Source organism: Furipterus horrens, unplaced genomic scaffold, assembly GCF_987537825.1.
Source record: "Furipterus horrens unplaced genomic scaffold, mFurHor1.1.pri manual_scaffold_2, whole genome shotgun sequence".
Lineage (NCBI taxonomy): Eukaryota > Metazoa > Chordata > Mammalia > Chiroptera > Furipteridae > Furipterus > Furipterus horrens.
In genome coordinates, this window is record NW_028327172.1 from 175,109,315 (window position 1) to 175,136,676 (window position 27,362).

Consider the following 27,362-nt stretch of genomic DNA (forward strand, 5'->3'; position numbering starts at 1 on the left):
ATTTTCTTGATAGACCTGCTAAATGGGTAGCTTTCATCACTGCTCATCTTTGCTTTGGCAGGAACACCTCAAAGATGAGGTCACTTATATTTTTCTTTTGTCAAAAGTTTCTCTAAGGCTGTATTTTCTTGCACTACAATGAATATGTTTAACCATCTTGCTGGGACAGTCTGACCAAAACTAAGTGTTTTTAATCTGAATGGTTAGGGGGAGAAAGAAGCCAAGAAAGAAAGAGAGTTGTTTTTTTTTTAGCAATTTACAGGTAGAAAACTTGCAATTGTAACTCGATTCCAGTTAACTGCTTAATCTCGCTCCCCCTGCTGTGATTGATAAAATCCACCTTTAGCAAAACTCTGATAAAAATAATTTTTGTATTGCAAATAATTTAGGGATTCCCCCCTCCTGATGACATCTTCTATTACTTAGTAGACAAATATTTATCAAGTATATATAAAGTGTAAGCTCCACGAATATGGAATAACCAATGAAATTAGTCAATGTGTAAGTTAAATATCTACTGAATTATTTAATTAATATATGCATTGTTTATTTTTATTCTTGACCATAAACTTTACTTTCTCAAGTATGTCCTTGAGAAATCCTTGTCTTTGTCTCATGTCTCCTTGTCTTTGTTTATACTGTTCCTTCTGCCCACAGTACATGTCATCCTTGCCAATTTCTTCTCATCTATTTCAAAGGACAACTTCTTTAAGGCAAAACCATTTGTGCCATTTATCTCTCATAGCATATCGGGCATAATTCCATTATGACATTTTGCATTTGTATTATAGTTGATACTTAATATGTCTCTAGATCCACATTTTAGAAGATGGGAGACTTTGTCTTACTCATTTTTGAATCTTGAGCAAAAAGTGGCACACAGAAGAAGTTGGTAAATGTCAACTGAATGAGTTCATGATTTCCCATGATCTTCTATTAATAAAAGTATTAATAAAGGTAATGAATATGTTCATTGGCTCTTGCCTGTGTCCCAGCAGGATCCCAGCTTTTCTAAAGCTACTTCAGATATTTGCAGATTGTTTTAGGTACTCTTCTCTTGCCCCTAACCAAAGAGTATCAGGCCAGAGTAGCTTTATGTCCTTCCAGAAACACAGCAGAACTCAGAATTAATACAGCCTGAGATACTTATGAGAGCTCAGGTTATAGATTCTGGGGTGGGGAAATTGCTTCTAATTTCTTTGCCCAGATACGAAGACACAGGAGCATTGTTACTCCTTCCAGATCATTGATGCCAAAAGACACACTCAGTTATTTCTTTAATTATATAGCAGAGGCGTATATTTTCCCCTTTAACACTACCAGCTACCAATTCCAGGGAAGGTAATTCCTTCTTTTTTCCATGTGTACTTGTAACAGAAAAAGAGGCAGCACTTTTAAGCATCAGAACCATATTGCTATCCAGTTCTCTTGTGGTTTAGATCTTCCTGGACAACCCCTGTTGGTCTGCTTCTAGCCTGCCTCAATTCTATAACCATTCAGATTTGGTCTTTAGGTTGTGGGCCCTGAAATTGGGATGGGAAAAGGGCTTTGTCACATTTTCCTGCTTCCACAAAGGTTTGCCAAATGTCAATCATCTGGATACCATTTTCACACTTTTTGCCATATTTGGATGCTACTGGTACTATTATTGCATTAATATTTTTTAATTGGTTCATTATTTTGTGCAAATAAACATGGCCTTATTCTATGCAACATTATCTATAAAAATCACAGGTTTGAATTCTATAATCCTATGAAATACATACTCATCATATACCACCAGTGGTTCTCACACCATGGAGTTCCTGGCTCCAATGTTCTGAGGTATCTTTGTTCATTATATAAATGATCTTTTATGGTTTGCTTATTATTTCTTCCTTGTTGTTTTCTATTGTTCTCTTTTACATGTCCTGTTTTAGATGCTCTTTTTATGTATTACATATTACTTGTTTTATAAATGCAGATTATGTGTTTAAGCACAGATATGTAAAAAAAGCCTAAATCCTAATTCTGGCACCTCCCATATACAATTTAGAAGTTTTAGTAGTCACTCTGAGCCTCTGTATTCTCATGCTGGAATGAGAGGGATGACACATATGCCCCCACTCTAGGATGCTCATTGTGATTTGAAGCACATGAACTAAATGTATGGTATTAGTTCATTTACAAAGAAAAACTATTTCAGTACATTCAGTTAATGGATTGGGAAACATATGAAAAAGTAGTCACTATAGTATAATTCTGACTTTTTAAAATCAAAATATAAAGTCAAACATCAATGAGTTTTAGTGACAGTATTTTTTCTAATTTTGATAGAAAAGTATATTCAAATGTTACCATATGCAATATAAGATAACCATGAATTTTTAAAAATTCTATGCCAAACTATGTGAAACTGAGATTCTAGTGTTTAAGTTCTTAATATACAACTATCTCTCAAAAGGCCATCAATACAAGGCAGAAGAAAAAATTCCTTGAAACCATGGATGATTGCCCTTATTATTGCTGCTGTTGTGTTGGTTCTAGCAATAATCATCAGCCTCCTTGTTTATTTTTTGGCATTTGGTAAGAATCTATCTCATTATATATTTTTTTGAAATTTAAAAATTTAAATATCTACTCAGTTATTTAAAATTTTAAATATCTTTTAAGATTTTAGAATACAATTTTCATTGTAACAAAATTTGTATAAATGTATACATACTTCGCATAATATAATGTTGATATGCATAAATTTATATACATTTCAGAAATTATAATTCTTTATGTATAAAAATTGCTTCTAGCATTTAAAATTTGACTTGGTTTACATAATATTATTGTTTGACCAATGGCATAGGTTTACATCCTATGTTATTGTATAGTTTAATGTTACTCAATGTACTGAGAATAAAATGTTTATTTTAGTAGCAATTCTAAATTTGAGGCCAACTTGTGTCAGGATACAATGGAAAATTACATGACTAAGAGAATGTGTGATCTTAAAAAAGGAAGAGGGACGTTTTGGCCACAGCTATTGAACATTTAATTCTCAGGAGTTTATCAAGTGATAGAGGACATTTTTGCACATCATCCCCTCCATTTCTGTTATTTATATAACTCATATGAACTAAAGAGAAACCATGCATTTTTCCCTTCCAGATCAGAAGTTGCACTATTACCAAACCTCCTTCCAGATCCCCAGTATTAAATATAATCCTGATTTTTCAGTAGAACACTCAAAAATTAAGACTGACCTGAAACAAAAGATCAGTGAGGAGGTAAGTCTAAGTTTTCCTGGTGTCACTCCTATCCTGACAATACTGTTGGGAAGAAGGAGGTTAAAATAAAGAGGCAAGTTGAGAACACACCAAACTACACTTATGCTAAGTTTTCTAGATAAAAGACATAATGTCCAGTTACCTTTTAATTTCCTATCTTCCCCAGAATATACTTCATTCAATATTTTAAACAGGCTTATACTTAAAAAATAATTTATTATTTATCTGGAATTAAAATTTAACTGTATTTTTATTTGCTAATCCCAGCAATTCTAACCAACATTATCTCAGATTCACTGGAAAAAAAGGATAATTGCAGCAAAGACTGAACAATATAAACTAAACAGAACAATAAATAGCTTAAGTAAAGTATCTGAAAACAAGTCAATCATTCAGCAAAGACAACATTACCATATATTATTTATTACACACATGCTGTGTGTATGACGCTAATACATTTCCCAGTAGGCAGTTCTACTGAACATTTATTCCTAAAAATAGAGCACAGAAACACAGACTTCCACTGAAGACTTCAGTTGTAAACAGCTTCTACTGAGCCTAGCACTGACCAAAGATGAAAAATTATTCTTGCCAGGTTCAGAAGTATTTTCTAAGCCATTTCCCAAGCAAAAACGGAAGGTGATGAAATTAGTTGAAAGATGCTACTAAGTGGAATTGGCAGGGCATAGACTATTTTATTACAGGAAGAAATATATTGAATTAAAGACAGTCTAAGCTTTGAATTCAGGACATCTAGATTCCTACCCCAATTTTACCCTTTGTCAGCTTCTCAGCTTTGGTAAAGCCACTTGATCCCTCAAGTTTTCCACTGCAAAAATAGGATAATCACACCCACCTCTCTGATTTAGTATGAGAATCATTTTATGTTGCAAATAAAGAAGTACAAAAAGTAATATCTGAGTGAATGTTAACATCTGTTTCTTGTGCTCTCGCAAACTTTTCACATACCTCTGTTAGAGCACTAACCACCTTGTGACATCATCGTTATTTTATATGTCTGTGCCCCTCCAGATTTGTGAGAGGATAAGTCTTTATATTCTTATAATTCTAGTGCCTGTCACAGCGTCTGCCACACGGTAAGATTATAAAAGTACTAATCAAAAAGATGAGGAAATAAATAAACAATCCATTAGCATTGGCTTTGTCCTCTAGAGTATAAACTGTGACAATGTCAAGAAGAAAAATATCATATTGAGAAGTACAGTGCAGAAGTACAGTAATTTAGACCAGGAATTGGCAATTTTCTTTCTGTAAAATGTCAGAAAGTAAATATTTTCAGTTTTGCAGCCCATATAGTTTCTCTGCAGTTATTCAAATTTGTTAGTGCCACTGCAGCCATAGACAATACATCAACAAATGAGTGTGGCTGTGGTGTAATAAAACTTCATTAAGAACTGTGTTGCATTTACACAATGGAATACTATGCAGCAGAAAGAAATAAGGAACTCCTACCATTTCTGACAACATGGATGGAACTGAAGAGAAACATGCTTAGTGAAATAAGCCAGGCAATGAAAAACAAATACCATATGATATTACCTAATACAGGAAACTAATGAACAACACAAACAAATGATCAAAAAAGAACCAGAGGCCTGGAAACAAGGAGCAGACTGATGGTGACCAGAGGAGAGCAGGGAGGGGGAGAAGGAGAGAAATAAGGGGACAAATCTAGTCAAGGGACTAGTATAATGATCCATGGACATGGACAACAGGGTGGGGATTGACTGTGGGAGAAGGGGCGGATGGGGTGGGGGGAAGCAATGGGAGAAAAAGTAGGACAACTGTAATAGGAAAACAAATAAGTTTTTTTAAAAATCTAATCACCCACTTTCTTAGTGCTATTACTAATAGCAATAAATTTAATGAGTATCTCAAATGAAAAAACTTTATTAAAGATACTGAAAATTAAATTTTGTAAAATTTTTAGATGTCACAAAACATTCTTTTTTGATTTCTTTTTTTTACTATTAAAATAATGTGAAGACTATACTTAGATGACAGGCACACAAAAACAAGTGGCTGGCTAGATTTATCCCATAGGCCCTAGGCCATAATTTGCTGATCCCTTAGTTAGACTGTGAGTTACAGTTATAACAAACATTTTCCTAGAAGAAATGACTAAAACCAGTACCTAAAATGCAGTTTTGAGACATCTAGGGGAGTTCAATAATCTATACTGTTTTTATGCTTCATTGCCATGGGCAATAAAATGGTTCACAAAGCTGTGATTTAAAGGGAAACAAAAAATAAAATTGAAAGAGAATGGAAGTAGATAGGCAGAGAACTTATAATAAAATATGTAGAAATCGATGTAGAAAATCTAGAAGTACATATACCAAAAATGTAAATAGCAGGTTCTCTACAGTGATTTAGAAATTATTTTAGTGCTTTTCATTATATGTTGCTATATTGCTATTTTTTAATAAATTTTTTACAATAAATATGTATTATTTTTTCATATAACTGTACATGTGTGTATATAAAACTCTTTCCTTAAAAAAATTTCCCTCACAGTTAGAAGAAAAACACATGGTCATTGATTTTTGAATATCTATTGATGTCTCAATAAACTTATATTTACAAAGCTATGTAATATGATATGACATGGCCCCTTATCAGAATAAATTCCATAAACCAAACAGACGAGTGAAAAGCACTTGTTCAATGCACACCTAGTTTCACAATTTGGCAGTTATCTTCTGATTTTAGAAAATAATTATTAAGTCTCGGGTTCACTTTAGGTTTGGCACACGATTCATCTTTTTTTTTTCCCTGAAAAATCAAATTGATGAGTCAATGTTAATGAAAAGGTTTGTAAAACCACAAATTCTGTAACAAGCTATGGTTTTAGTGAGAAATAATTTCTTCTAGGAATTTGTAGTACAAATTATCCCATAGAAGTCTAAAATGACACATAAATAGCATAGACTTATTCTAAGTAATTATTTTATGATTTTTCTTGATGAGTATAGTTATTTTAAAGAAGTATTCAATAAATATATATTCCTCTTTGTGGGGAGCTGCTCCTTGTGGTTTCGGGAATTGTAGCCCAAGCTGTGAGCCAGGTTGCCCACCTCAGAAAGCCTCTAAATCTCAACAGAACACTGGAAGGTGAGGCAGACAGGACCAAAGGCCACTCGGAGGGTTCCCTTGGGAACTGGATTTAAAGAATGCTTATTATGCTTTGAAGCTTGCTCTGCTTTTCTTATCTCTCAGTAAGGAATGTATGATACCTTGCACCAAATGCCATTGTGGCGTCAAGATGTTTAATAGACCCTGACACAGACTGGTCACTGTGCCCTTTATAGTGATACTTGTAATCTGTAACTGTCAACTGTAATCCAGACGCCTAAAAGCTATTGATGATTTATGAATTTTGACCTTGTGTCTCCCATGCGTACTCTTCTCAGTAAAAAGTCTGAGGAATGGAGGTCTTGCACTTTCTCCACTAGAGGAAACAGCCACCTCCTTCCCCCCATACCCAGACAAAATACAGTGTCCTGGATAAATTTGTTCTGTGGTCGTGGTCGTGGTCGTGAAACCTTTGCTGGACAGACTAGTTACCAACTGAGCCAGGGCATTGAAGGCAGCTCAACCTCACCTCTTCCCCCATTTACCACATGACCAAACTTTGGCCTAAAAAGTTGTAGTAAAGCCTAAAAGATTGATTTCTTAACCCCCCTCCATAAGAATGACAGCTGAGCTTGAATCATAATGGATTTTAAGTCCACATATAACAAATTTTCAAAGAAACTTAGTCTTGTACCTTCAACTCTGTATATTTTATACTGGCTATTGAAATATGTAGCTTAATTTAATTCTATATCAGCCATCTTTAACTATGTTACAAGTTGTTCAACTATCAACATCTAATTACAAGGATGACCTTTATGATAGCAGAGTTATACCCAAATGAGCTTTCCAGGGATAAGTATAAACAAACTTACAGTTAAATGCTACTTGAATCACTGCTGGTTTTATACAGACTTTTTGTGATATATTGAAATGTGTGAAATTCATATTTAACAAAATTCTATACTGTTCTTTTTTCTTTTCTCAGATAGATAATATATTTCAAAGTTCCAGTTTAAATCATCATTACATCAAGTCTCATGTTGTCAACTTTAGGTAATCATAACTAATAGATTTGTATATTAAAAAGGCAATTTTTTATTATTGAGTTGTTCTTCAATTATTTGCTTTGTGGTCAGCATATAAAAATCTTAGATATATCAAGAGCAAAAATAATTTAATATTAATACATTTAACTGTTACCCTTCCTGTACAGAATAACTATAGGAAGAGTCTTTCTTAACTTGGATAGAGATGAAATATATTCTACTGGTTGTCCTTTTTAAGACTTGCATTTGAGCTAAAGATTCTCACACTCATTAAATAAATTTACTTAATTTTTAAATTTTTCTTAAATTTTACTTAAATTTTAAACATAAAAAGATACTATAAATTTTTTAAAATCAAGAAAAAATATGTAGACAGAGTTGATGAACTTGACAAGAGCTTTTGATTTATTTTACCAGAAAAAATAAATTCTAGAACTCTCAGTTATTCTTTCCTTCCTGAACATGATCAAGTTTTACAAGCAGAGAATAATTTATGTATTAGCAACCATATGATACAGGAAAGGGAATAAATCTATGATAATAAAGTATATAAACTATGTTTTATTTTTGATGATATAATGTTTAAATAATAAGATATAAAATAATAATTAATATGGCTATGAGCTCTTTCATTTATTTTTGTGTTTTTGTTTTTCAGGTCAAGTAATGACAGTTTGGAAGCAGATATGTTGCTTGAATTTCACTTTGTTTCTAACAATGCAGAAACAGTAAAAAGTCAAGCTGCTAACATTCTGTATCAGAAGTTAAAATTAAATGAAAGCTTCTTGAAGATAGATACTTCATTACCTTATCTTAGAGGCAAGAAATACCATTTTTCTTTCCTTGTTATAGTTCATCATTTTAACTATCTTTTCATCTATGGAAAAAGATTCTTTATATTACCATAAAATGAAACCACTTTTCATTTATAAGTCTCTCATTTATTTGGTAATAAACAAAACTGCACACAATCAATACCAAGAGGACCTTCCTTTGGTTAATATGGAAATAATTATGAAAGAATAATTATATAATAACACAAATACTATTGTATTTCCTGCTTTTTTGAAGGAGAGGTATTAGTGTAATTGTTTGAATTAATTAATATGGATATGATAAAAACTTACACTCTAGTACTGTGTTATGACATGACTCCCTGTGTCACCTCTTTGTAGGCATGTGCATCCCCTTTGCCTGCCTCTAGCCCCAGGCAAACAATAATCCATTCTCCAGCTATGCAATTATATTATTTCATGAATGTTACATAAATGGGATCATACACTTTAGACCCTTTTGAGACTGGCCTTTTTTGCTTACCATAACTTTCCTGAGGTTTATCTGTTTTTGTGTGTGTCAATAGTTTTTGTTGTTGTTGTTTGTTTTGTTTTTGCTAAGTAGTATCACATAGTACTGCAGTTTGTTTAACCCCTTATCCATTGAAGAACATTTGAGCAATTTCAAGATTTTTGGCTACTACAATAATGTTGCAGGAACTTTCATGTACAAGTTCCTACATGAAAATGTCTCATTCCTCTAGCACAAATGTCCAAGAATATAATTGCTGTGTTCCTTGGAAAATTTTTTTTTTAATTTTTATTTTGAAAGGAACCACCAAACTACTTTCCAGAGTACCATGGTTCATCCTTCCCCTATAGGTATCAGCAATGTATGAGTGACCAAGGCTATTTGTATCTTTGCTAGAATATAACGTAATCACTATTTTTCATGCTAGCTTTTCTGATAGATATCTTGTAGCTTTAATTTACATTTCTTCAATAGCTAATAATAATAAGCATCTTTTTATGTGCTAATTTTTAATTAGTATATCTTCTTTGATGAAATGTCTGGGAAAGTCATTTTCTAATTGAGTTGTTTTCTATTTTTTTTAACTTTGAGAGTTTTTTATATATTCTAGATATGTGGCCTTTGTCAGATATGTAAATATTTTCTACTGGTATGTAATTTGCCTTCTCATACTATAGAGAGCCTTTCACAGAGTAAAGTTTTGAATTTCGATGAGCTCAATTAAATCAACTTTTCTCTTATATATTGGGCTTTGGGTAATAAATCTAACTTCCCCTAGTTTTCAAGTCTCCAACAATTTTTTCCTGTGTTCTTTTATATGTTTTATAATTTAACATATTTAACTTCTACTTTGATATATTTATATTTATTTTTATACCTTTTATAGTTTTACATGACATTATGTTCTATAATCCATTTTGAGCTAAATTTTGTATAAGCTGTGAGGTTTAGATAGAGGTTCACTTTTTTGTGAATGGATGTCCAGTTGCTTCAGCACTGTTCATTGAAAAGGCTATCCACCCTTGATTGAATTCCTTTTTATCTGTTGTCAAAATGGACATTTTTGTGTAGATTTACTTTGGGGATTTTCATTCTGTTTCATTGATTTGCCTATCTTTTCACCAGGATGATGCCTTCTTCATTATTGCAGCTATATAGCAAGCTTTAGCATTGAGAAGAATGATTCATTCCACTTTATTATTCATTATAAAAACTACCTTGGCCAGTGTGGCTCAGTTGGTTGGAACATCCTCCCATAAACTAAAAGGTCGTGGGTTTGATTCCTGATGAGGGCACATACCTTGGTTGCGGGTTCTGTTCTTAGTCAAAGCATATATGAGGCAATCAATCAATGTTTCTCACATCAATGTTTCTCTTCTTCTCTCTCCTTCATTTCTCCCTCTCTCTAAAAAAAATTAATAAGCATGTCCTTGGGTGAAGATTTTTTAAATGTTATTGAACACTCTAGCTCCTTTCTATATAAATTTTAGAATAATTTTGTCTGGATCTACAAAGAAACCAGCTGGGATTTTGATAGAAAAAATTTTAAACTTATAGATCAGTTTGAGAAGAATTGACATCTTCATTGTATTGAGTATCAATATTTTCTAACTTGCGTATACAAATCCTGTACATATTTATTTATAGGTGAATATTTTTGTTTCTCTTGGGGCGATTATAAATTTGTTTTTTAAATTTTTATTTCTTTTGGCAACATTCAACAATTTTATTTTTTTAATCTTTATTGTATTTTTTCCATTACCATTTAGTCCCCTATACCCCCTGCCCCCAGCATCACCACACTGTTTCCCATGTCCATGAGTCCTTTTTCCTTTTTGCTCAATCCCTCCACCCTCTAACCTCCCCACTACCATTAACTGTCATCCTGCTCTCCACCTATAAATATGTCTCCATATTCCTTGTTAGTTCAGTTTGCTCATTAGATTCGCATATGAGTGAAATCATATGGTATTTGTCTTTCTATTACTGGTTTGTTTCACTTAGCTTAATGCTCTCTAGGTCCATCCATACTGTCTCAAAGGGTAAAATTTTCTTATTTTTTTGTGGCCAAGTAATATTCCATTGTGTAAATGTCCCATAATTGTTTTATCCACTCATCTATTGATGGATACTTGGGCTGCTTCCATATCTTGGCAATTGTAAATAGTGCTGCAATGAACATAGGTGGTGCTTATGGTCTTTTAAATTTGTGTTTTGGGTTCCTTTGGATATATTCCCAGAAGTGGGATTGCTGGGTCAAAAAGCAGATCCATTTTTAATTTTCGAGGTATCTTCATACTGCTTTCCACAGTAGCTGCACCAATCTGCATTAACACCAACAGTGCAAAATGGTTGATTTATTGATGATAGCCTTTCTGACAGGTGTGAGAATGTATTTCATTGTGGTTTTAATTTTAATTTCTCTGATAATTAGTGACATTGAGCATCTTTTCATATGTCTATTGACCATCTGTATGTCCGTGGAGATGTGTCTATTCAGGTACTTTGCCCATATTTTAATTGGATTGCTTGTTTTTTTTTGGTGTTTAGTTTTGTAAGTACTTCATAAATTTCATATATTAACCCTTTATCAGATGTATCAGCAAATATGTTCTCCCATTCTGTTGGTTATCTTTTTATTTTGTTGATGATTTCTTTTGCTGTGCAAAAACTTTTTAGTCCGATAAAATCCCATTATTTAATTTTCTCCTGTTTCACTTGTCCAGGGAGATATATCCAATAGAAGGTTGCTAAGAGCAATGTCCAAGATTTTGCTGCCTATGTTTTCTTCTGGGATTTTTATGTTTTTATGTCTAACATTTAAGCCTTTGAAAATTTTAAATTTATTCTTGAGTGTGGTGTAAGAAGGTGGTCTAGTTTCATTTTTCTGCACATATCTGTCCAATTTCCCAACACCATTTATTGAGTAAACTATCTTTAACCCATTGTATGTGCTTGCTTCCTCTGCCAAATATTATTTGATTATAAAGGTGTGCGTTTATTTATGGGCTCTCTATTCTGTTCCATTGATCTATGTGTGTGTTTTCATGCCATGCCATGCTGTTTTGATTACAATGGGCTTATAGTATAGTTTGATATTAAGTAGCATGATTCCTCCAACATTGTTCTTCTTTCTCAGGCTCACTGTTGCTATGCAGGGCCTTTTGAAGTTCCCTATAAAATTTTCAAGTATTTGTCTTAATTCTGTGAAAAATGTCATTGGAATCTTGATATGAATTGCACTGAATCTAAAGATTTTGGGGGGTAGTATAAACAATTTAATGATGTTAATTCTTCCTACCCATGAACACAGTATGTGTTTCCACTTATTTGTATCTTCTTTAATTTCTTTCTTCAGTGTCTCATAATTTTCTGAGTACAGGTCTTTTACATCCTTGGTTAAGTTTATTCCTAGGTATTTTATTCTTTTGGGAGAAACTGTGAATGGGATTGTTTTTCTTAATTTCCCTTTCTGTTAGTTTGTTATTAGCATATAAAAAAATGCAACTGATTTTTGGGTACTAATTTTGTATCCTGCTGCTTTGCTGAATTTGTTTATCAGTTCCAGTAGTTTCTTGGTGAAATCTTTGGGGTTCTTTATGTACAGTATTATGTCATCCATAAATAAAGATAGTTTTACTGCTTCCTTTCCAATTTGGATGCCTTTTATATTTTCTTCTTGTCTGATAGCTGTAGCTAGGACTTCCAATACTATGTTAATAAGAAAGGTGAAAGCGAACATCCCTGTCTTGTTCCCCATCTTAAAGGGAACGCTGGTAGTTAGTGCCCATTGAGTATGATGCTGGCAAGTGAGTTTGTCATACATGGCCTTTATTATGCTTAGGTATGGTCCTCCTACTCCCATTTTGCTGAGAGTTTTTGTCAAAAATGGGTGCCGAGTTTTATCAAAGCTTTTTCTGCATCTATTGATATGGTCATGTAGTTTTTATCACTTATTTTGTTTATGTGGTGAATCACACTTATTGATTTGCAAATGTTGTGCCAACCTGGCACTCCCAGAATAATTCACACTTGATCATGGTGTATGATCTTTTGGATGGGTTGCTGTTTTCAATCTGCTAACATTTTGTTGAGAATTTTAGCATCTATGTTCATCAGGGGTATTGGTCTATCATTTTAATTTTCTTTCTTTTTAGTGTCTTGATCTGGTTTTGGAATTAGGATGATGTTGGCCTCATAAAATGAGTTTGGGAGCCTTTCCTCCTCTTGAATTTCATGTAATAGTTTGAGAAGGAGAGCTATTAGTTCTTCTCAGAATGTTTGATAAAATTCACCTATGAAGCTATATGGTCCAGGACTTTTGTTGGTTGAGAGGTTTTTTTTTATAACTGCTTTGATTTCACTCAGTGTAACCTGTCTATTCAGATTCTCTGATTCTTCCTAATTTAGTTTTGGAAGATTGTATGTTTCTAGGAATTTATCCATTTTGTCCAGGTTGTCCATTTTTTTGGCAGAGAATTGTTTGTAATTTCTTACAATCATTTGTATTTCTTTGGTGTCAGTTATTATTTATCCTCTTTCATTTCTGATTTATTTGGGCCCTTTCTCTTTTTTTCTTAATGAGTCTGGTTATAGGTTTGTTAACCTTGTTTATCTTTTCAAAGAACCAGCTCTTGAATTCATGGATATTTTGTATCATTTTTTAAAACTCAATTTCATTTATTTCTGTTGTGATCTTTATTATTTCCTTCCTTCTACTCACTTTGGGCTTTGTTTGTTGCTCTTTTTCAAGTTACTGTGAGTGTCTAGTTAGATTGTTTATTTGAGCTTTTTCTTGTTTCTTGGGGTAGGCCTGTAATGCTGTGATTTTCCGTCTTAGGACTGCTTTCCCTGTATCCCACAGATTTTGGGTTGTTGTGTTCTAATTTTCATTTGTTTCAAGGTATCTTTTGATTTTTTCCTAGGTCTTGTTGTTGACCCATTCATTGCTTAATAACATGTTATTTAGCTTCTACATGTTTGAGTGTTTTTCAGTGTTCTTGTGATTGACTTCTAGTTTCATACCATTGTGGTCAGAGAAGATGCTTGACATGATTTCAGTCTTTTTAAATTTATTGAGATGTGTTTTGTGTCCTAAAATGTGGTCTATACTAGAAAACGTTCCATGTTCACCTGGAAAGTATTTCACTCCTGATATTAGTCATTTATGTTTCTCTACTTTTATCTTTTTTATTTATTTCAGAAGTTTATAAATTTCATTGATTTTTTTCATACAACCTGTGGTATTCTGTTTCATTAATTTGTCTGTATTATTTCTCTGTTTTCAATTTTATTGATCAAAATTTTGATCCTGATTGATTTTACTCTTATATCCTTCTTCCTACTCTCCTGAAGTTTATTTTGCTCTTCTTTTTTTAGTTTCCTTAGGTAGAAACTTAGAGTATTGACTTGAAATATTTTCTCTTTTCTAATGTAAGCATTTAATGCTATAAATTTTCCTCTCTGCAATACTTTACCTGCATCTCACAATATTTGCTGTTATACATTCATTTTTATTCTGATCTAAGTTTTGAGACTTCCTCTTGGACCTATAGATAATTCTATAGTGCATTGTTTAATTTCCAAATGTTGAGAGATTTTCCCATTATCTTTCTGTTCTTGATTCCTGTTTTGACTTCGTTATGAACAGAGAAAAACTCTGATGAATTTCATGTTTTTTACATGTGTAGATTATGACCCAGGATATGGACTATCCTGTTGAATGTTTCATGAGCACTTGAAAAGAATGTGTATTCTGTTATTGTTGGTTTTATATGTGGCAATTAGATCCTGTTGGTTGATGGAGTTGTTTTGCTTTATATCCTTGCTGTTTTTCTATCTGATTTGTTTTTCATTTGTTCTATGTCTTGTTCTTATGTTCCTTTTTTCCTCCATCCTTGTGCATAACTTGGACATTTTAACTTGGTTTTAATATTTTTTGGCTTACCTCTATGTGAAGCTGTCTTAGTGGCAGCTCTAGGTATTAACATATGCATATGTAACAAATTACAGTAAACTGATGCCAACATTTCACCACTTCAAATGAAGTGCAGGAACTTTATTTCTGTTTAGTCTACTCATCCTGCCTACTTTTTAGATATATTTTAAAGTATTTTCTACATATATATTCAGCACATCAGATGGATGTTATGTCTTTTGCTTTAACAAAAAATATGTTTAAAGAAACTCATGAGGTAAAAGTTAGTCTATTGTGTTTATTCCTAATTTTACCCATTATGCTTCTTTCTTTTTAAAGGTTCTAGACTTCTTCTGTATTGTTAGCTTTTGGTTTGGATGGTTTCTTTTAGCCATTATTTAAGAAGTGTAGATCTGTTGGAAACAAATTCTTTTAGTTTCTCTTCATTTGAGAATGTCTTTATTTCTTCCTCATTTTTGAATATACTTTCACTGGATATAGGATTTTTGGTTGATAGTGTTTTTTCTTTCAGAAGTTGAAAAATGCTATGCCACTTCCTTTTGGATGTCATCATTTCAGATGAAAGAACTGCTATTATTTGAATTGATGTTACTTTATAGGTAATGTATGGTTTTTCTCTATTTCTTTGTCTTTGGTTTTTAGTAGTTTAATTATGATAGATTTTGGTGTGGCTTTATTTGTTTTTTCATATTTAAGATGTGCGCACTTCTTGAATTTATAGGCCTCTATCTTGAGCCAAATATGGGAGTTCTCAACCATTATTCTTTGAATACCTTTTTTATTCCACATACTTTTTCTTTCCTTCTCAGACTTTGATAATATGAATGCTTTTATTATTATCTCACAGATCTCAGAGACTTTGTTCATTATTTTTGTTTATATTTTTTTTATTCTTCAAGCTGAGTAAATTTTATTGACTTGTCTTATGTTTACTGATTCTATTTCTTATCATTCACCCAGCAAGTTTTTTATTATTGTATTTTTCTATTTTATAATTTGGTCATTTTTATAATTTTTATTTATTTTTTTAGATTTTGTTTTTTGTTTTTTACTTATTCCAAGAGAATTTATAATTGATAACTGAATTATTTTTATGGCAGCTGCTTTAAAATCTGTATCAGATATCTCTAACATCTTATTCATCTCAGTATTGGCAACAGTTTATTGTCTTTTCTCATTCAGATTATGGTTTTCTTGAACTTTAGTATGGCAAGTAATTTTTGTTTGTATTTTGAACCTTTTAGTTACTATGTTGGGAGATTCTTAATGGCAGGTAGTCAACTTGTTTAGATTTAAAGTTTAGATTCCAACTTACCTTTGTCATTTTGATAACAATTTAATTTCAGAGTCTTTGCAGTGCTATTCCAGTCTTCTGAGGTTTCTTCTTAATCCTGATGCTGGTACCATCTGTAGAAATAGAACATGATTCTCTGGGCTCCCTTCTATCCCTGGATTACACTCTGTGGAGGTGTAAAGTGAGCCTAAGCTTATTTATGTTAGTGGGTGGACACAGTTTGATATTGTCCCTGTGGGTATATCAGTCTGCCAGCTGGTGGTCTGGTTGGGAAGTGAATATTGAGATGATCAAGGACTTCCTGCTGTCACTGCTGTTATTACTGCTGGCAGAATGAATTGTCAATCCTGGGTTGTGAAGCAGAAGGTTTGGGCTCCCTATTAAGTTTTTGTTTCACTTCCTCTTTCCCTGGTTTTGGATGAAGAGTAAAGATTTCTTTTGGGATTTTTTTTTTCTATGCTTGTTGTTGGTTCCAGATTGCAGGTCTCTCTTGGTCTGCAGTCTAAAGTGTATGTGGGATGAGAGGAAAATCTAGGAAACTCACCATATCGTCCTTCCTGAAGTCTTGAAATCTCTAGCCATTTTGCCCTTTTCCTTCCAGCTTCCAGAGTTCTTTTCATGTTATCTGACAGGTAATTTTTAGAGTATTTAGTGATTTTTATCCTGTAGGTAGAACCATCTATTGGATAATGTTCACATCTAAGTTATAGCACTATCATAAAAGTTCATCAATAGTTTCTTCATAGATAGTAATGAGCCTAGGTTAAAAATAGCTGTGAACTAACTATAACTTCAATTCTCCCTTGCTGATCCATAACATGAAGAGGGTGACACTAAACTACAACTGATTTTACATTGAAATGGTTGCAGGACAAGATTTTGGCCACAAGAACATTTAAATCATGTCCTTAATAGATTCGGTTCATATTATTGTGAAGATATAATAAGTAACTAATGTGAAATGTTTGCCACATCCCTGGTACACAGTAGTAAGTTACTAGTTATCATTAGTGCTCATCTATTCATTCAGCAAGTATTTATTGAGAATTTATTTGTGTCAAGAACTAAATTCTCTATTCTCATGGAGCTCTCATTCTAACTAGGGTAAGAAAGATAATGATCCCATAAACAATATGAAACTTCATGCAGAGAACAGAAAGCTAACTTACATTTGGGTGTCATGGAAGGTCTCTTGAGGCGAGAATTTTAAAGCTGAGATCTGAATGGCAATGGGGAACCAACCGTACACACACACACACACACATACACACACACATAAAGGCCAAGGGAAGAGCATTCCTGGCAGAAAGGTCAGCTAGAGCAAAGAAAGACAGAACCACACAGGCACAGTAAAAAAAAAAAAAAAAAAAAAAAAAGGTCAAGTTGGCAAATGGTTGGCTAAAGCAAGAGTAGTTCAACATATGAACAAAGATATCAATAGGGACCATGTCTTGTAGATCCAGGTAGAAAGTTTGGGTTTATTCTGAAGACTGCAGGAGCCATTAGAGGATTGTTATTACTGATAAAATCTAATTGTAAGGGACTTACTCTAATAATACCTCTACCCATAGTTATCTGTAGATGAATTTGATATTCTTCTACAGCAGCAGTTCTCAATCTGTGGGTCGTGACCCCTTTGGGGGTTGTACAACCCTTTCACAGGGGTCACCTAAGAGCATCAGAAAACACATATATAGTTACATATTGTTTTTGTGATTAATCACTATGCTTTAATTATGTTCAATTTGTAACAATGAAAATACATCCTGCATATCAGATATTTACATTAAGATTCATAACAGTACCAAAATTACAGTTATGAAGTAGCAATAAAAATAATTTTATGGTTGGGGGTCACCACAACATGAGGAACTGTATTAAAGGGTCGCGGCATTAGGAAGGTTGAGAACCACTGTTCTACAGTGTCTGACCTACATTAAAGACATTAATTTCCAGGCTTACTGAAACTTTACACTAGCTTTCATTGTAACAAAGTGTGGGTCTAGGTTGCTCATTAACCTATCCGACGTAAGAAAGAGTTCATATTTTTTGTGGGGAACAGCTACCAATCATGTTTTTTTTCTATTTTACTTCATGAAAACATAACTAACATAGTTTGAGAATTTGTTAGTACATTGGTGAATTTAAATCTCACAGGGCATATCTGTGGACCTACCTTAGATGGTTTCTAAGATTCTTGAATGCCTTTAAGTAAGACTGCTATGCACATGAGGACAACGGAGAATGGTGACCAAATGTATGGCAGTGCACGTGAAAGGAATCTTAGACCCTCTTCTGTTTCAATTAAACTCTAATAAATTGGTATGGCATTAATTAAATACATGCTGTCCTTCTTCATGGCAAACAATACCCTTTTCTCAGCCAATGTTTTCATAATCATGAACCAGTGTTTTCCTGGAGTCCACATATAGTGGTCAGAGAAAGTTTAATTTCTATATTTTGTAGGTTTTACGTATTGCCTTTAAATTAAGTATTTCTCAACTAAGTTCCTTCCAACCAGAAATACTCATGTCACGTACGTATATTGTTTTAAATTATAATTATTTCACTGTTGAGTGATCATCTTGTTTTCTATTCCAGATATAAATGAAGCACAAGCAAAGCATATTCTGAACAGTGGTAAGTTCAAGAATACTATTGAGATGTTTCTAAATCAAATAATAAAAATTAAAACATTTTAAATTTCTTTACTCCTGTGTCTACTATTAGTATTTCCAAGAGTATAGCTCTCTGAATGGATACATGATTTAATTCTCCTTAAGGGAAAATAATTACTAATAATAATTAGGAATTTCATAGGGACTTCTGGGAAATAACTTACTCTTCCTTACAAAAGGTTTCACTGATGACTTCTTTTAAAAATTCCCTTTCACATTATCTCACTTATTGTTATTTGGTTCATGTTGTTAAAGTAGAACATTTTGCTTAGAAATAAATGGTACCCACTAACTTTAGTAGGTAAACTTTAACACTTATATTATAATAATGTAATGGTTATAATATTAGACAAATGTTTTAATGTAGTAAAAATAGGGGTTTTTTGCAATAATTAGTGTCAAATGTCACTGGGGTAAATGCTGCACATTAAGTATAGGAAATGCAGAAGCCAAAGAACTTATATGCATGACCCATGGACGTGAATAATGGTGGGAAGCTTGCCTGAGGGAGTATGAGGTGCTGGATGGAGAGGAACAAAGGGAAAAATCAGGACAACTGTAACAGCATAATCAATAAAATATATTTTTTTAAAAAGAACATGACCCCAAAAGTATATGTTTAAAAAATAGAGTAAAATTGCTTTAAACACATCAGGGAGGTTGTTAAATAAGTTTGTTTTTGTTTTTTTAGTTAATCCTTTTTTCAATGTGAATAATTATTATTCTATCATATAATTGTGATTAATTTTTAAGACAAGACAAAGCTATGAATGATTTTATCTTTTACTATATACCAACATACTTACACACATTTATAACTCCAGCAATAACCATCTTATTCTTTTGTGACAGGTTGTGGTTTAGGCAGAGAGTCCCCATCCATGGAAAAAATTGCTGCTGGTTATGTTGCCAGGAAAGCTGATTGGCCATGGCAAGCCAGCCTGCAGATGGATGGTATCCATTTCTGTGGGGCATCTCTGATCGGCGAGCAGTGGCTCCTGACTGCCGCTCACTGCTTTGACACGTAAGTTCTTAGTCTGTACCAACAGGATCACCAATTTCACTTCTTTTTCTCACCTTCAGTTTCTATAATTCTTAACTCTTTTTTCATTAATCATCTTAGGCCCCTCAATGATACCCAAGATTTTCCTGCAGGCTTAGGAGAAGTAACAATTACTGAATAATAGAAAAATATTAGAGTATCTTCAGCTGTAACTTAATATACATCCAGCAATCTTAGCTTTAACTGGGAACAAGTCAATGTTGTCAAAATGTAAACACACTCACCAGTTTTCCTGAGCTAAATTGTGGATTTTAAAAAATTCTGCTAATATATCCCAGTTCACAAACTTAATCTGATTATCCCACATGACTATCTTTGGTCTCTACTTTTATTATTTATATGCTCATTGAAGATTTACCATATGAGACATTTGGAGACAATAAGGAATTTAGTATCTCTAGTGAAATTCATATAAAATGGGAAGATATTCTGGATAAAATGTTATAAAAGAAAGAATGAGAAAAATTTATCAATTTGGGTTCCAGTTTTACCATCTGTCTCTCTCTCTCTCCCCCGCTTGCTCTCTCTCCCTCCTTTTCTCTCCCTCTAACTAACTATATATATGTGCAAATAAATATGAGTGTGTATGTATGTATATTTCTAATTTTTATTTATATTTGTCTTCAAAAATAGCAATAACATACACATATTGTTTCCTTTAAAAAATATAGACTCCCCCTGGAGGAGAGTAATTTAAGCTACATTAGAATGGGGGGGATTTATTATCCACTAAATGAACACAAAGTGGAACTACGGGAAAAGCCTCAAGTGAGAAGGTGGGAGGATTCAAATCAACTATCATCTTAAGTAATTTGCCCTTCTCCCACCTTATGTCCTATGTTCATCCAGAGTCCTGGGTAGCTTTAGATCAGAAATGAACCAACCATAATTCTTTTAATCTGTGATCAGTTACAAAAACCCCAAACTCTGGATGGCTAGTTTTGGAACAACTCTAAGCCCTCCACTAATGAGAAGAAAGGTGCAGTCAATTATCATTCATGAAAACTATGCTGCCCATAAGCACGATGATGACATCGCTGTGGTGAAGCTCTCCACTCCGGTCCTGTTCTCCGATGATGTGCACAGAGTCTGTCTCCCAGATGTGACTTTTGAAGTCTTGCCTAAAAATAAAGTGTTTGTCACTGGATGGGGAGCATTTAAAGCAAATGGTGAGTATCTCAGTGAAAACACCCAAGCAAAAAAATAAAAACCTCCATTTGAGTAGAGATATAAAATAAGTTACCAAATCAAAATGTAGAAAATGAAAGATGCATTCAATATGTCCTATGAGAAATATGGTAAAAATAACAAACAAAAGCCCAAATGTGGTGAATCATGAAAAGTCTGGCTATTACTATTACACATTATATATGTGTATTGTCTTCTTTATGGGTTACTCTAAAAACTAGTTATAACTTTCTTTTCAAACGTAGTTTTTCATATGATTTTTCTTTTGTTGCTTTCTTTCATATGTAGAGATCCTGCTAGAGCTGTGTGATTTTTCGAGTATGTTATTTGTGAGCAGTAGTAACAATAAACTTCTGTAAATGTGTTGTATAAATAAATAGAAATAGTCTTAAGTGACTAATTTAATTGGCCTTTCTGATGCTATATATTAAGCGGGGGTCATCTGATCCATGTATCTGTGAAATAGTTTCTGAGTTTGAGAGTTTATAAAGCTGACAAGTAGATATTTTACTATACTTAATAATACACAATAAATGGCAGGTAGACATTTAGATACTGATATAAGTCTCCAGTTCTCTTGGTTGTACTTTTTACATATGGTTTAATCTGCCCTTGAATTTCTGATTCTCATTACAGGCTCTTATTATGAAGTTGTAGTCTTTTTTTTTTTTTTTTTGGCTGAAATTATAGCCTTTATCTGCTGTTTGTCAGTTGAATTTTATAGAAGTCTGTTCTCCCGCAATATGTAGTCCAAAATTTTGACATTGAGTCCACGTTGATACACTGTTGTTATAACCTGAGAGTCCCTTTTCTCATCTCTGGGAGATTTACCTTATTCTGTAGATAATGGTGATAAGTATGAAGGGGAAGTAAATCCTTTGGGATTAGACAAGCCACTTACTGATTGGTGTAGAAGATATACCATCTACCAATAGGGCAGAACCATTACACTTCTTCTAGAACTTAATTAAACTTAACACCACCCCTTCCCAGAGTAATAGTTTAGGAGTAATTTGTGACTTTATCATGAATTATTCAATGCCAATAGTGTGCAGATCAATGTGCTTTGACATCTGTTCTAACAAGTTGCATATTTTCAGGAATAACATTATAAAATTGTTAGACATCAGACTAAGGTTAAGTATTAGATATTTGCTCGTTTTTTTTCCCCCCCTTCATTTTGAAACTGAAACAAATACTACCTAAACTTTCTTTTCCTCCCTTCTAATATTTATTCCATTTTATGTCAGTGGCAATCTCATTACCAGACAGCTTGTATAACAAAAACTTCCAATTCTGGATAGTTTCTTCCTTGACTAGTCTGTTAATGTAAAAGAGCTTGTTATATTGTTAAGTATTTAAGCTGACTTTTTAAAAGTTGAGTTTAAAGAAGTAAAAACATTTGCAATTTAAAACTAAGCACCCTAGAACAATGAGTTAAAATAAAAATAGGCACACAGAAGTTAAAAGTAGTTGGAACACAGTTGATTAATGCCTGTGAATACTTATAAATTTCAAATTTATAGCAAAGAGGTAGTATTCCTGATGATACACATACATAAATAGTTTGTATTATTTTAAAAGCCATATAGAGAGCAGATGGTAAGCAGATTAACAGGGAATATTTCAAGTAAACTCAGAGATGAAGAAAAGAGAAATTCACTAGACCCAAAAGAATCTTGAATGACTATAGAGGTGTTAGACCTAGTTTTTCAGCAAGACGTTCAATTCGAGGTAAGTGAATGTTCTAGTTTCAAAAAGAGAGAATTAGATTTATTTATAATAAATGACAAAATCCCTAGTAACATGAATTTTCTTTTATAAAAGCTCTTACTCTCACCATCCATCATTAACATTAAAGTGCAGCTCTTAGACCTTTAGGGTTTTAAATACATAATCCTATTTCTCTAATAGCTTCCATTGATTAAAATCTAAATATGGGACAAGGCATTATCATAACTGATTGTATTCATTATTTTTTATCCCTCACATCACATTAAATATGTGAGATAGGTATCTTTTTTTTTTTTCTTCTTCTTTTTTACAGTGAGTAAAATGGTGCTTAGTAAGATTAAGTAACTCACCCAAGGCCAAATAGCATGTAAATTGTTCAAGGTATACAAACATGTCTTCTTCCTTCAAAATCAGAGTCCTTACACAGAATTACCCTGACTTCTTCTCAAATCAACATACTGCCGTCCTTCATCCTCTCAATTGTCTTTGAAACTGTTACAAACAGTTTATATGAAGAACTAATACAGTCTTTAAAATAAACTCCTTTAAAGGGAAATGAGAATATACTGACTAAAACTAGTATGCACAACTAAATAATACTTTTCATATAATAAATCATCAATGTGTGGGTCATTAATGAAACATGATATAGTTCTTATCCTGGTATTTGTTATTTACCTTGGTATTATTTTTGGATAGCAATTTGAGCTATTACCAAAATAGACATGGTCTTTTTAATGAAGCAATAGTATTTCATATGTTTAGTATTGAAGTTACTTTTTGATAGTAAAGATTCATTCCATATTGCTTTTCCTAAAGGATTCTCAATTCACAATGTAATTGTGTCCTTTGAGGAGTGATAAGGCAGATTTCCAGGTAAATTAGGTAAACTGTCACTGATTACCCCAGGTGGTGACAAATGTCCTGGGTTTAAATCTAATGTTATCCCCAGTTACTTATTTGATCATAGCAAGACTCATAACCACCTGAAGTTTGGTTTATTTATCTGAAAAAGAGAATGTTTATATCTAACTTCAGTAGTTGTTACAAGTATTAAATAAAGTAATGGAAGTAAATGTGCCAAGAATGATATCAAACACATAGAAACTAAGAAGGCATCCAAGAAATAGAACCTGACTCTGAGTGCTATCATCAAGCTCCGAGTCTGACAGATTTCAGACTATGTTGTATCATTGATCTATGCTTTGCAAGACACCATTAACTATCACAAACAAGAATTTGGAAATTCTTCACCTATTTTTTTCTTCTTTAGGTCCCTATCCCAATACTCTGCGACAAGTTGAAATAGAGATCATAAGTAATGATATATGTAATCAAGTTGATGTATATGGGGGTGCTGTGTCATCAGGAATGATATGTGCTGGATTCTTGTCAGGAAAACTCGATGCCTGCGAGGTAAGAATATATTCAAATCCACAAAAATGAATCTGTTGAATAGAAATGACCTCACTGACCAGAGGTCAATGTCACTTAATGGGACTCCATAGAATTAAGTCATGGAGGAGAGAGCAGAGTGCAAAAACAGGATATGGGAGAACCATAAGAAATACTCCTATTATTGTCTAGATCATTATGTAAAAAATGATCACTAGCTGCACATTAGGGCTCTGATTAGAGAAAAGTGATGGCAGAAGATGAGAGAAACTAAGTCACATAATCATTGCTTCAAGCCACAGTTATAATTGATAGTTAAATATCTATTCCCTACTAGCTGTAAGTAATGTGAGATGGGATTGACAGATACCTCCATGGCAAATAGAGTGTCATCCCATGGATGCACGAACCATTGATCTTAAATAGTACACATCCAGATAAAGTTACATGATGTAGAAAAAAATATTTAAGCACTTGAGGAGAATATCACATTTAAAGTCTGGTTATTTAAAGAGAGAAAAACAAATATTGAAATTAATAAAGATTTTACCTATGGTATTTGAAACTATGTCTAAAATTTTTATAATTCTTGAAATATTAGGAATGGCTTTGAGAATTTCACACATATGAGTACTTTTCTTATATGCAAAGGAGCCACCATTGATCTACCATTGACTGTCTGTCATGTGATGGTAATAAACATTCATTCATTTATTCATGCAAATTTTTTGTGAATTGCAAGGTACTATGACAATTACTTAAGTAAACATAAACATTTAAACTAGCACAAGTCCACAAAGACTTTAGAGCCTAATAACATAGCACATCAGTAACTAGAAGCAATGAACAAAAGACAAAGATTTGGCTACATGTTCTGAAATACAAAGTCTCCTTCTACTGGCTTTACTTCTTTTTTTTTTTTTTTTCTTTATTTTGGTTTTTCAATTACAGTTGTCCCCTTTTCCCCTAATTTCTCTCCCCCACCCAACCCACCCCCTCTCCCGCAATCATATCCCTCCCCGTTGTCCTTGTCCATGAGTCTTTTATACAGGTTCTTTGATTAAACCCTTCCCTTACTTATCCCCTTGGCTTTACTTCTTAAGAAGCAGAAACAGCATGAGTGGTCCAAGATAAGACTGGATCACATGACTTTCAAGGAGGAACACAAATAAATCAATAATTAGAATAGACTCAAATGTACAAAAATAAATCTGTGGAATTACAGAGTTATATTTGAGTTTGTAAGAGAGCAGATGTCCTCTTTTGCTTCCTTCACTTCTAGCATACTAAGAACCTAAATTAGAACATGGACCTACAAGAAAGGAGTTGAGGCAGACAGCTTTTGGTAGACCAGGGTTTCACACTCTGACCACTGTGCACTGAGGTGTACTAAGAATCATGGGAAGGGAAGAAAACTAAAGGCCCAAGACTGAGACACCATGCCTACTTCAAATGGAAGTATTTCTCTTATTTTTAAAAAAGTCTGTAAGGGGCTTCCACATAATACATTCTTTAGAATGCATAGGTTCATTGCTAAAAGATGAAATTACAAGTCAGTTCTCCAAACCTGTGGTTAGAAATATTAGGGAAGACCTCATGATTTACAGCCTTCAAATCAGCTCACTAGGGCTAGGGATTCCACCTTAAGGTGGAAGCAAAATGATGTATGCAGTAAATGGTGCATATTGGCTTGGAGTTCTTCGCATATCTGCATCCCCTCAAACCTGCTGCTGCACAGTGATACAGTGTCCGGGACACCTTCCAATCAACTAGTGTGAGTGGAACAACGTGAGATTTAAACTCAAAGCAAGAGATTATTGCTATTTAACAGAGCTAGGAGAGGCTTTTTTAAGATGAAGTTTGAGGTCATCATTTATGTAAGAATAGAATGCCTAAACTTAGGTACAATTTCCACTTTGTTTAGATAGAGCAAAACTAAAAATCTGTACTAGGATAAAACTGAAACATTAATAAAGATCAGCAAGAAGCCAATTCAAATAAACAAGAACTGGATTGTGCAATCTGTTCATGTATTTTTGGTTGCCGCAGGTGAAGGTGGCGTGAGGTGATGAGTGAAACACACGAAGGGGAATAAGAGGCACAAACTTCCAGTTATAAAATAAGTCACAGTGATATAACATACAGCATAGGAAATACAGCCACTAATATAAAAATAAAAGTTAAATACATAAATATTGAATAACTATTTTGTACACCTGAAACTAACATATAATATTGTATGTCAACTAAAATTGAATTTAAAAATAAAAGCAAAAAACACCCCTGCAAAGCACCAAGAAACTTAGACCAGGTGTGTTACTATGCTGCCTTCTCCTGGCTCATTTCAAGCTATAATTTATATGAGCCGCATTCTAATGTAGAGTAAAACAAAGACATTAATAGAGATAGTCCAAGAAAATAAGTGCAATGATCATACTAATACTAGTAGTAAGTAAAAATAGAATTAGTTTTACATTAAAATATTAATTTATTAGACATTCAGATGATGATTGTCACTCTTACATTCCTTTATTTTTACATTGACAATATGTTTTCTTCTCTTTTAGGGCGATTCTGGGGGACCTCTGGTTATAGCACGTGATACAAACATATGGTACCTTATTGGAATAGTAAGCTGGGGAATAGACTGTGGAAAAGAAAACAAGCCTGGAATTTATACAAAAGTGACCCGTTATCGGGACTGGATTAAATCTAAAACTAACATCTAATATAACAGCTATCTACTTCCAAAATGTAAATGTCATGTGTGATCTCTAGCAAATTGTGTCTAGCATGTGTTGCCATGTATTTATTCTGTCATTGAGTTCGAGATGCAAATAAGCATGATCTGACAACTCTCTCCTTAAACAAAAGGAAAAAAAGTAGATTTTCTTTCACATAATCTGAAGTGTTTTGACCATGAATATATAAGATACTGTCAACTCCTCAAAAACTCACCATTGCTGCTAAGCGTCTCTGCTGATCTACTTGTTCACCTTTCTGTCCCAATGCCACACTTTTCCTTTTAGAATAATCCAGCATTTTAAGCAGATAAGTACCAAATGGCTAAGCATTCTCTATTTTTTTCCCCTGACAGAGCACACTGCCCTCAGCTGACTCCACAGTTTTTACCTTCCTCATCATATAATTCTCATTAAGAATCTGTAGGTCCATGAACTAGACAAATCAAGATAATTAGTTTTGGCCAATGCTAACACAAATGACAGAGGGCACTAGACATGAAACTAGGACTGAAGAGGGGGCACTACTGTGAGTCCTTTCCCCTTCACCCTCAAAAGCATATTTAACCTCTCTTTGAAACTTGAAAAAAGCTGTCATTTCTATTTACACTCAACATTGAA

At 33.3% G+C, this 27,362-nt stretch overlaps 1 protein-coding gene across 1 annotated transcript in view; it reads left to right on the top strand.

The window, feature by feature from the left end:
- The window catches only part of LOC150020051 (transmembrane protease serine 11G-like), a 43,005-nt gene extending 15,643 nt beyond the window's left edge, over window positions 1–27,362 (top strand). Inside the window, exons 2-10 of the mRNA XM_090268139.1 lie at window positions 2,444–2,565; window positions 3,142–3,260; window positions 7,345–7,412; window positions 8,064–8,224; window positions 18,544–18,582; window positions 19,473–19,644; window positions 20,593–20,852; window positions 23,879–24,021; window positions 26,568–27,362. Of these exons, the coding sequence (XP_090124265.1) occupies window positions 2,444–2,565; window positions 3,142–3,260; window positions 7,345–7,412; window positions 8,064–8,224; window positions 18,544–18,582; window positions 19,473–19,644; window positions 20,593–20,852; window positions 23,879–24,021; window positions 26,568–26,729 (1,246 nt within the window). The 3' untranslated portion in view covers window positions 26,730–27,362. The remainder of the gene's footprint in view (window positions 1–2,443; window positions 2,566–3,141; window positions 3,261–7,344; window positions 7,413–8,063; window positions 8,225–18,543; window positions 18,583–19,472; window positions 19,645–20,592; window positions 20,853–23,878; window positions 24,022–26,567) is intronic.